This window comes from Taurulus bubalis (genome assembly GCF_910589615.1).
Source record: "Taurulus bubalis genome assembly, chromosome: 18".
Classification (NCBI taxonomy): domain Eukaryota; kingdom Metazoa; phylum Chordata; class Actinopteri; order Perciformes; family Cottidae; genus Taurulus; species Taurulus bubalis.
The window spans coordinates 4,978,538-4,990,217 of NC_136606.1; the positions used below are offsets into that span (position 1 = coordinate 4,978,538).

Consider the following 11,680-nt stretch of genomic DNA (forward strand, 5'->3'; position numbering starts at 1 on the left):
CAGGCGGGTCCCATCATGCATTGGGGTCATGCAGTCAAGTCGGACACAAGTAGGACGCAAGTCTCACCGATGTGCGATCGATTCTCATCTCAAACGAGCCTAACTCAAGTCTTTCAAATCGGCCACAAACCAATGAATGACTTCCTGTCTTGTGTTAAACGGTGAAGAACAACATTTCAATCTGAGCTTTGGCGCAGACTTGGAGACAAAGTCCATGGTGTAATAGCGTCAAAAGCTACTAAATCACTGCGGTGGTGTGACTGCGAGAAGCTTGAGACCTAAAACAGGGTAACATATCAATAAAATGTCCTTTAATTAATACAGATAACTTATATTCCAATCAAAGCCACTGTGCAGCAGAGCAAGACATCTAGTAAAAAGCAGAAGTGGATAAATAATACATGTTGGATTCATGATTCAAGTCCATCTGATTGATGCACTTGAAATAAAAACCTATTCTGAGGTCATTAAAATAAAAGAGCAGCCGTCGTTAAGAGAGAATAGAGACGGCTGGTTGCGGAGCGGCCGTGATGAGTGGGCTGCCACTGCGGCCCGGGAGCTACAGAGCTGTCGCAAAGTCGGCTGCAATTGGTCCCCGGAGAGCGTTAATTACCTCCCGGACACTATATTAATACATATTTGGTTCCTGAGGGTAAACAAAGAGAGCCTGCTTTGCACCGCCTTCACTCCACCGTGAAATATAGAACTATTTCTCTACAAATGGACGTTCAAGAGCTGGAAAAAGATCCATAACGGGCCAAATAAAACAGCTGGAGTCCTTGTTGTTCATTCGCTTTAATAGTTCACCAAAAACAGCGGCTGCTCGCGTGGTCTCGACCCGACACGAACAGGAAACTACAACAGGAACTTCACGGGATTTTTTTATTTGTTTTTTTTACAAACACGACGGGCACAGAAATGACACGCCTCCTTTTTCTTTACTTCTCTTCTACGCTTCTCCGGTCTTCACTCTCTTAGGTTTCTGTAAAAAAAGAAGAAGGAAAAAGAAAGAAAGAAGAGAGGACACAGAGGACTCAAGAAGGAGATTCAAAAGCGTGTTATTCTCTCAAAACACAGAAAAGATGTCATGTAAAAATGTTGAATTATGACAAGAGCAGAACTTTATGTTCATAGTCTTTTCCTTTGTGATCTTTTAGTGGAGAAATGTTTAATTTAACAAGGAAAAAACTCAGAAAAACCTTGAAGCCAAAAGCCAAAACGTGTACATTCTGGATTTTTTTGTGTCCGACAGCATTTTTTACAGTGTTTAATGGGATTTTACCGCCTTCAAATCAATAATCTCATATATCATCAGCGTGCGGACACTATGAGAGTGAAAAGAACAACATGACGTGCATGATTCTGCACTCAAAAACCTCTAAATAAAAATGGCTGGTTTAATCTGTCCAGTTTGAGAGATATTTGTGCACACCAGAGACAAATTCAGTTTCAACATAATTTTAAAAGCAACAACGCTTTCTAGAAACAGTTTCTCTGATTAAAATCCATAAATAAACACAGTTGAAATCTATCAGAGGAAATGGGGACATACATTGTTTATGTACATTTTCAGTGTTTTGAGCATAAAAAATTAACTCCCGTTCTCCTCTATTATATTGTGATATCTCAAAAACCTCAGCAGGTAATGAGTCTGTGATGTTCTTGTGAGATATCCCATAATACTACTACTAATAATAATAATAATAATAATAATAATAGTTCAAACTGTGTCGAGCAAGATTTTTGGGGTTTATTTTTCTTACTTTCACCTTCAATTGTTTGATTGAATTCCCTACTGCTACTTTTTAACAATACAAATGGCTTGTTTTAGGGAATGGCCTATTGTTGGCCAATTCATAACATTGTTATGAATGCTTAATAGATCAGTAATAACACACTGACAGATGGGGTTGTCCAATGTCCAATTGGTTGTCCAAACACATTTTTCACAACATAAGATTTTGCCTATGAATGATTTATAAAGCATCAAGTAGTAATAAAGCCACCATTTAAAATGTACAAACCCAACATGAAGAACGCCTTATTAATACAACCGACATGTTACATAGCCTTCATCAAGATTTCATGAACAATTATTTGTGCTATTTTTATTTATTTTTTTGTATTTAAACTGTGATTTCCTAGTTATCTCGGGTATCGCCCGAAAAAACCCGCTTCAACCTCAAGTGCTGAGAAATTAGCAAGTTGGTGGTTTTTTTTAGAGTCTGCAGAGAGCCGAGTGCTCGGAGCTAAAAATATTTCAACTTCCAGCAAAGCGGCGCCGCACTTCAAAAGGGACTTTCAGCTTATAGTCTCGTAGCAACAGCAGGAGCTGCAACCCGGCAAGCGTGTCCCACGTGGACTGGTTCAGCTGAAGTCAACTCTCAGAGCATCTGCACATCAAACTATTGTAGCCCCACATCGCTTTCATAACAGAATATTCCAGCGCAGGAAGCCTGGAGAAATGTTCTGTTCTGTTTTTTTTATTCAAACCATGCATGTCGGATTTAAATATCCGAAAAGAATCTCAGACTTTAGTTTTTAGTGGAAAAAAGACAGTGAAATTGGGCTGATAAGAGAAGCAAAATAAAAATAAATAAAGTTCTGCTCATTTAAAAAAAATAAAAATTATGCTGATATGGGAAATGAAAATTGATTTTAAAATAAGCCCTACTTAAAAAATAAATAATCAAAGACAAATCCTGTAATTTGATAGAAACACTTTCAGTGATGCATTAAATAAATCTCGGAATTATTTGTAAGCGAACAAGTCGACGTACAGTACGTATTTATACATAGCATTTCGGTACAGTATATCATTATTTATATACTTAATACCCCAAAAAATTACCAAACACTTTCTTTCCTTATATTGTGTCACCGGTGAGTCCTGAAACGTGTCCTGAAAAGAGCTCCCTCACCTCAAATCTCAATACTAACCAGGTAAGACATGTCAACAAAAGAAAGACAAAAGAAAGTTACAATCATTCTGTACATGACGAGGATGCAAACGACTTTCCCCCCGTCTGTGAGCACTGTACACTCCGTTGCTTTAACGATGCAGCAAACAGACGAAATTGCTTGCATCAACATATAAAAGTGGAAAAAAAGCACAAGCAAAGAGAAGCATCCATCTCAGCGGTTGCGAGAGATATTCAAAAGCAGATAAATCGATACGGCCGTCATTAACTGGAACCCTGCGGCGCCCGCCCACTCCCGACCCGCTGCTGACCCGTTACTCACACTCGCCGCCGCACTCTTAAGCCCACATCCAGCGCTTTCCTAAATTAAGGAAGGCATCAAGATGAAGGGAGTCGACGGTGTGTGTGGTCTGCAGGTCGGGTGGGAAAAGAGTAGATTGGCAGTTCTCTATAATCCATGAAAGATAACACACTTGGCATCCGTGAGAAAAGAATTTTGCCTTTCGTCTCCAATTTTCTTCCAATTCTATTTATTTTAAAGAAATAGTTTGACATTGAGCTTATTGGCTTTCTCGCCAGGACATCAGTGCCGATACAGAGCTAAAGCTAGGAGGTGATTCGCTTAGATTAGTTTAGCCTAAAGACTGGCGGCAAGGGGAAACAGTTAGCTCTACAGCTCACAGATTACTCTAACATGTTTTTGTGAATCTTAAATTATGAGAAATGTAAAAAAAAAGTTGTTTAATGAGGAGTTACATGCTCTAAATTACAAAACTTTAGCATGTAAAACTGTCTGGAGGCAGCAGGAAATGGCTAACCCTGCTTCTCTTTGAAGTTAAAAATAAATACTTACAAAACACAGCTATAGCTCACAAATTACAGTAAGTTGTTTTATATCGTAAAATGTAAGATATGAGAAATGTAAAAAAAAAATTACAAGTTGTAGTTTATTGAGAAGCTACATGCTGTTAATCATGTAACGTTAGCATAAAACCACGTAAAACTGACTGGAGGCAGCTAGCCTTGCTCTCTCCAAAGTAAAAACAAAAAAACATGCCTTCAAAAATGTGTAATGCTCCTCAATTACTGTCACATGTGTTATCTTGTTTGTTTAATCTGTACAAAGATTTTTAAACATTGTTGTTGTTTTATGGGAAGTGTTGTGCTATGTAGCATTTAGTGTAGCATGTAGCATATCTCAGGGTTAAATTCGCTAGCTTTGCTGTTTTCAAAGTTCAAAAACAGGCAGCTAAAACTCACAAATCATGGGCTACGATGTAGCCCATAATTTGTTTGTTTGTGTAAAAAATTAAACAAACAAAATACAAAGTTTTATTTAGTCTGCTTGCGAGGTGCTGAGCCAATCTTACTGTTCCCTCTTCTTCCAGCTCATGCTAAGCTAAGCTAACCGTCTCCTGGTTCTAGAGCCATCAGACAAAATGTGAATAAGTGTATTTCCCAAAATATCGAAGTATTCCTTTTAAAATGTCTTCATTGCTAATTACAGCATTTCCTTTGTTTCAGATAGCCTGCAAAACTTTGGCAGCTAGCATCCTAGTAGAAGGCTGCACAAAGTCCTGCCACTTCATTCAAAACAAGACAGAAAGTTATCATTTTCATTACCAATCAATCAAACATTTCGTACATTTTTTCATCCATATTTTCAGAACATAGTGACCATCCCAAGTTTTGAGAGCCAAAGCGACGTCTTCAAATTAGCTGCGCTGCCCAACTGTTAGTCCAAAACCTAATGATGTAGAATTTACAGAAGAAAAAAAAGCTGTGACACAAGTTCAATTTCGTCATCTTTTCATTGTCTAATCGTTTCATTAACTTTTCCGCACTAAATAAAGAAACTCACTGCCCGTGTGTTTAGTTTAGGCCTGTTGATATGACAGCACGAATGAACCGTCCAATCCATGTTCTTTGTCCTTTTTTTCCACAACAATCTTTTTACTAACTACATGGAGCCATGATAGCAACAGTTTGTTCTAAACAGGAACAGATTGTAAGAAAGAAAAAGATTTCCCACATGATTCAGACCGAGCCTGACGTGGATCCTGCACAGTTCATTCCCGCAGCGTCAAGAGGACGGAGAGCAGCCGAGTCCAAACTCCTTTTTGTCCTGCAGCACCGGCTGGAGACGCCACACCCGGAACCTGCGCTCAGCTAAACGACACTATGAAAACGTATGTACTTCTACCAACCACGACTAAACACGCAATCCAACGGCTGTGATTGTGAGCGAGTGTCAGACCGGGCCCCCCGAGCCAAAACGCATCAGCTGGCCGGAAAAAACACATCAGCTGGCCAAAAACACATTTCTGGAGTAATTCCCAAAGCGTTCTTTCGGAGAAAGAAAGAAAAAGGAAGGACAGGAAAAGGACGGGAGTTTCAGGGAAAGAGGAAAGTGAAGGTTTTGCATCTTTACTTCCATCCTAATTTCAGTCCCCCAAATAAAAAGGAAATGGGACACAATGGCAACATGTACATGGATCTCCTCCCTGCCCTCTTCTTCTTCTTCTTCTTCTTCATCTCCAATCTCCTTCTGTTGCTCTGGGGTTTTCCTTGGATGCCCATGGTGTGAGTTTTAGTCCCCTCCCCTTAGCAGAGTCCCGTCTCAGAGGAGAGGCAGGGCTGGTAAGGTGAATCTAGGGGGTTGGGGGGTAAGGGGTCCGCCGGCAGTCCGAGCAGCCGCCCCTCCCCCAACCCTCAGCCGCAGGAGATGACAGTGAAGCGTTTGGAGATGCAGGACATGTTGTGCAGCACGATGCCCAGGAGGAAGAGCAGCACGCACGCCACCAGGATCACCGTGCACACGCCGGACCACGTGGAGCCCTTCCCTCCTCCTCCGCCTCCCCCCACCGGGCCAGTGACTCTCCTCTCGCCCTCGCCCACCTCCATCCCCATGCCCATCCCCTCCAGACTCATAGCTAGGCCCAGAGACTGCTGCTCAGGCATGGTCACCAGCGTCATCCCCTTCTGCTGGCCGCCGGGCAGGAAACGACATCCCAGCTCCCCCGGGAGGCCCAGCGCCCGGTCCTTGCCGATGGGCAGCGGCAGCATGTAGCAGCCGTTGCTGGGGAGGCGGATGAAGACCGGCGTGTGCTCGGAGGCGTGAGGGATGGCGATGACGGTGATGATGTCCGGGTCGTCCGGGAGCTGGGAGACGGACAGGCCCGGCGGGAGCCTGGTGACGCAGCGGCACCAGGGACAACGGATCTCCTTCTGGCTGCTGCGCATCTGGGTCAAGCACACCGAGCAGCACGTGTGACGGCAGTCCAGGAGTTTGGGCCGCCGGCGGGGGCTGTAGTAGTTAAAGCAGATCTGGCACTCCAGAATGGAGTCCTGGGAAAGAGTCTCCATTTTTTTTTTTTTTTTTTTAAAGAAGGGTAGGTTGGTCTCTTATTATATTCAATGGCAGGCAACAGCAATTATTTTAGAGAAAGTCCGTCAAACAGGTCGAGGAGAACGGTTGCGCAACTACAAGTTAAGAAATCACACCGTCCACCAGCGTCCTCAACTTTACGGCGACGTCACAGCTCTTCGGTGGCAGCATGGTCATCCATCTGCAACAGAAGAGAATGCAACAGTTAAAACTTTTACTTTGACAGGAAATTGATGTGGTCCATAGGATCAGTCCTGACATGCACAGTGATTTGTTGCTATGAGAATTTAGCTGCAAGATATCAAGGCAGTAAATCACAGAGAACGCCAACTCCAGCTCAACAAATCTGGACCTTTCAATCTATAATACATTTTTCCATCGGTGTCAGAAATGCAGGTTTCTCAAAAATGAGATGCAACAATCAAAATCAGATTTCTGGCACGAAATACCGGTTCCTGTATCCGTTCCCCTGAGTGCAAATTATTGGTATCGGTAAAAAAACAAGCAAAAACAAGCGCACAAACACAAAAATACACAACAACTAACGAATCAGGGCTTTGCAGCCTCACCAGCATCCCGAAATACTGATTGTTTTTAAAGAGCTAAAGCCTTCAAAACTTGCATGATGCCAAACAATATTAGCAGGGAGCTGAGATTCAGCTCTGATTGGTGCAAAGGGTCAAACAATGCACCACGAACAATGCATCTATTATCATGCACAGCACACACTGTACCAAGCAGTAGGGTCGAGTTCATGCATGTGTTAAGTGAGGCCATTTCTTTTAACTGTCTCCTTCAGGCCACAGACTCCAAAAACTATTTCCTCCTCCTCCTCCTCCTCCTCCTCCTCTTGCATAATCGCGTCTACTGGGTGAATCCAGGCGGACACCAAGCAAACAATTAATACAAAACAAGTCCATGCTTACTTTTCCTTTTATTGCCCAAATTGTAGAAGTGTGAAAGCTGCCGAGGAGAAGAAGATAACTAGAGTTTTTGCCATCTCAACAGAGCCGGGTGTCCCTTCCGGGCTCGACTGTTGGTCGACAGCGAGGGCGAGGAGTGAGACAGATGGCGTGCAGCGAGAGATGGAGAGAAAGGTGGCGATGAAAATGAAAGAAAAAAAAGGTGACCACTGATTGCCCTGCAACGGCGTACATCTCGGGGTCTTTATCAAAAAACAAGATCTCAGGCAATTAAACTCGTCACGGCGCCCTGTGGGGACACCGGCAGATAAGAGCGTGCTCACACCGGGCGAGCTTGGAGCAGTTTATCCCGTCTGGAGTCTTTCAGTTTGGGTTCATTTGGACGAGAGGACGATCAAATTCGACCTTGAATAACTGCAACGAGACGAGGACTCGATAGCATTTGAGCGAATCGAAATCCAACGTAGAATCTTCTTATCAAAACCCCGAATCCTTTTGAGAGCATTTCATCGATTGATCCTTCAATATCTCAAGATGCCCTTGTCTGTATCCGTGTCCTCCAGCTCTTCCTGGAGGATCCTGAGGCATTCCCAGGCCGCATAGAATCCAATGCAAATACTGAAGCGTCTTAAAGCTGCATTCTCTCTACTGACCATCAGGGGGCGACTCCTCTGGTTGTATAGAAGTCTATGCTTCATGTGTTAAAGCTGCATTCTCTCTACTGACCATCAGGGGGCGACTCCTCTGGTTGTATAGAAGTATATGCATCATGTGTTAAAGCTGCATTCTCTCTACTGACCATCAGGGGGCGACTCCTCTGGTTGTATAGAAGTCTATGCTTCATGTGTTAAAGCTGCATTCTCTCTACTGACCATCAGGGGGCGACTCCTCTGGTTGTATAGAAGTATATGCATCATGTGTTAAAGCTGCATTCTTTCTACTGGCCATCATAGGGAGACTCCTCTGGTTGTATAGAAGTATATGCTTCATGTGTTAAAGCTGCATTCTCTCTACTGACCACCAGGGGACGACTCCTCTGGTTGTATAGAAGTATATGCTTCATGTGTTAAAGCTGCATTCTCTCTAATGACCAACAGGGGCGACTCTTCTGGTTGTATAGAAGTATATGCTTCGTGTGTTAAAGCTGCATTCTCTCTAATGACCAACAGGGGGCGACTATTCTGGTTGTATAGAAGTATATGCTTCATGTGTTAAAGCTGCATTCTCTCTAATGACCAACAGGGGGCGACTCTTCTGGTTGTATAGAAGTATATGCTTCATGTGTTAAAGCTGCATTCTCTCTAATGACCAACAGGGGGCGACTCTTCTGGTTATATAGAAGTATATGCTTCATGTGTTAAAGCTGCATTCTCTCTAATGACCAACAGGGGGCGACTCTTCTGGTTGTATAGAAGTATATGCTTCATGTGTTAAAGCTGCATTCTCTCTAATGACCAACAGGGGGCGACTCTTCTGGTTGTATAGAAGTCTATGCTTCATGTGTTAAAGCTGCATTCTCTCTAATGACCAACAGGGGGCGACTCTTCTGGTTGTATAGAAGTATATGTTTCATGTGTTAAAGCTGCATTCTCTCTACTGTCCACCAGAGGGAGACTGCTCTGGTTGTATAGAAGTCTATGAGAAAATGACTCTACTTTGTAAACATGAGTGTATTGTCTCAATCTCTAGTTTCAAGTCTTCTTCAATACAGCATTTCGATGAAATGAACCAGATTCAATTCATCAAGTTCAAGTTCTCCCCAAATTGGAACTGTAAATAAAAGGTAACCCCCAACAAGAGGATACATCCAGGTGAAGCGCTGCCAGGTAGCAGTAAGACAACAGGAAGTGACCTCAGGATGCAGAGAGTGTATCGTGTACCTGCCTCCTCTCTCATGCTCTCCCCCACAATACTGACCTAGTTTTTCGCACCGTTACCGAGTCAAAGTCGAGGGAAAATATAAAAATCCTGGTGGTTTTTGGGAGAAGTGAGGGGAGAAAGAGAGCTGCCCTTGAGGGGGCGAGACAGCCCGGGGTATTACTGAATCCTTTTCCGCCAAAGATAAGGATTAGCTTTGATCTGACATAAATGCTTTGTGGCTCAATATTCCCATGCAGCGAGTCTCTCTCTCTCCCTCTCTCCCTCTCTCTTTCTCCCTCTCTCTCTCTTCTTCCCTTCTGACTGAAAAGCTTTTCCTCTTCTGCTTTGCATCAATTCTTCATAGCTTTCACCTTTCCCTTTCCCCCTCAATCTTTTCCCTTCCACAGCCACATTGTCATAGAAAGTATTTAAAATCACAAATGGCATTTCCAACATTAATTGCAGATGTTGTGCAAAGATGAAAACCTCACAAATGAATTTGGATGTTGACAAAACTGATTTTGATAATTGATTTGAGCAACCTTCACATGTAACTCCTCAAACCACTAATATTAAAAGAACATTATAATAATAACATATTCAGCAGAAAGGTTGCAATGGATACTCATTTAGCCTGACCTTTACTTCAGGTGCTTGTTTTGTTGTTTATTTATTTATTGTTTTTTCTATTCTTTGTTTAATCTTGCTCTGCATGTGAAACACTTGGATTTGCATGATACGGAAGATGCTATTGGGTTATTGATTAATCTGTTAAATTGATCGGCTGGTCCAAAGAACAGCAAATAATGCCTGTTGCAGTTTCCAGAAGTTCACATTTTAATATTGCTTTTTCATTTATTTATACAACGTGCGACTCTTAAATAATTCTGAGTGGGTTTGTGGCGTCAGGGGAGCGGCGAAGGACGTATGACTTAGTGATGATGACGAGTGACCGAGAGGCGGCCCCCACCAATGCAACATGCCTGTGGCCCACTGGGAGTAACACACACACACACACACACACACACACACACACACACACACACACACACACACACACACACACACACACACACACACACACACACATTCCCTCAGGGCCTCCACACACAATCAGCCGAGGAGAAAGTGCACTCGTCCTCGCAGACAGAAGTTAAAAATAACCACTGCAGCCAGAAGTACACACATATATACACACTAGACACACACACACACACACACACACACACACACCTTCGCCCCGCTCAATATAATAAACTGGAAGCAGCAGGGGGAGGGGGGAGTGTTAATCTGCAAACCCTGAGGTGGTGTGAAGCAGTGAAATGTTAACGAGTCGATGATGTCACGGTGTGATGTCACTGCTCACATGATGCACGCGCACGCCGGATCGTTATTGCACCTGTGTGTGTTCACCTGAACTCAGTGATGCTGGACATGGATCTCTGACTGTCAGAGTACTCAAAATATATGCACATGTCATACTTTGTTTTTGTAATACATTACGTATCTAATGGAGCGTTTCGGTTTGGAAACCGCAGTTTGACAAAATGAATCAAGGTCTACTTATCTACTTATCTACTATAATAAAATAACTGCCAATGTCAACAAAATATAACTTGAATAAAGTGAAGGTCAATTCTATTGCTGTTATTGACTCTGCATTCATTCAAGGACAAACTACGACGCTGATGCATCTGAAGAGCGCCAGTCCTCATGATGGTGATGTGTATTCTGAATTCTGTATTTTTCACCCTTCCGGGAGAATATTATGCATAAATCACGTCAATATGGATGAAAAAGTATAAATATTAATTGTAGTGAGGCCGGGCGATGAAGCAATCTATAAAAAACGTCATGCTTAACATCTTCCACACATTTATTTACACAGTTATTTATAGATATTTAGTTCATAAACGGTCACGATGGATAAAATGACTCGATTCACTTTTCATAATTTGTTCCAGCGACATTTGGAAAAGTTAGGAAGAGCTGCACGATTACATGATTCTGTATTTATTTACTGTTTATGTTGGTCTGAGTGCTGTATTCATGCCCCTGTGGTGATGCGTGGCTAAATGTGTGACGCTGCATAACCGACAAATAATGTAATACAATTGTTAAAAGGATAAAATTGATCGATTGGATTCTTTAGGGCTCCGGACAAAACTCTTAAAGCTGTGCATTTTGCTTTAACACCATTATTATTAAATCAACATTGAACAATATATATATATATATATATATATATATATATATATATATATATATATATATATATATATATATATATATAAACATATTGTGATATTTAGTCATATCATCCAGATCTAGACAATACCTTTTTTAGGATTTGTTAAGTTTGTTAAAGTAAACCACAAAGAAAAGTAAAGATTGAGGTTTTAATCTCCTGCAAACTTGGCGAGCCAGAGGTTGGACATTTGGACTCAGCTCCTAAATGGTCATAATAATAAATCCTTAAAAAAAAAAATACTTGGAGAGACACCAGCAGGTCTTTGGCTCATGGCCGAAAATTCAACTGAACTTTATTGGCAGGCTTTTTGAGATCTCTAGAACCACCAAACACACAC

General features: G+C 42.1%; 1 protein-coding gene across 1 annotated transcript in view; it reads right to left on the reverse strand.

The window, feature by feature from the left end:
- Window positions 1–5,272: 5,272 nt before the first annotated feature.
- rnf152 (ring finger protein 152) overlaps window positions 5,273–11,680 on the reverse strand; it is a 39,082-nt gene continuing 32,674 nt past the window's right edge. Inside the window, exon 2 of the mRNA XM_079234401.1 lies at window positions 5,273–6,490. Coding sequence (XP_079090527.1) covers window positions 5,634–6,287 — 654 coding nt within the window. The 5' untranslated portion in view covers window positions 6,288–6,490 and the 3' untranslated portion in view covers window positions 5,273–5,633. The remainder of the gene's footprint in view (window positions 6,491–11,680) is intronic.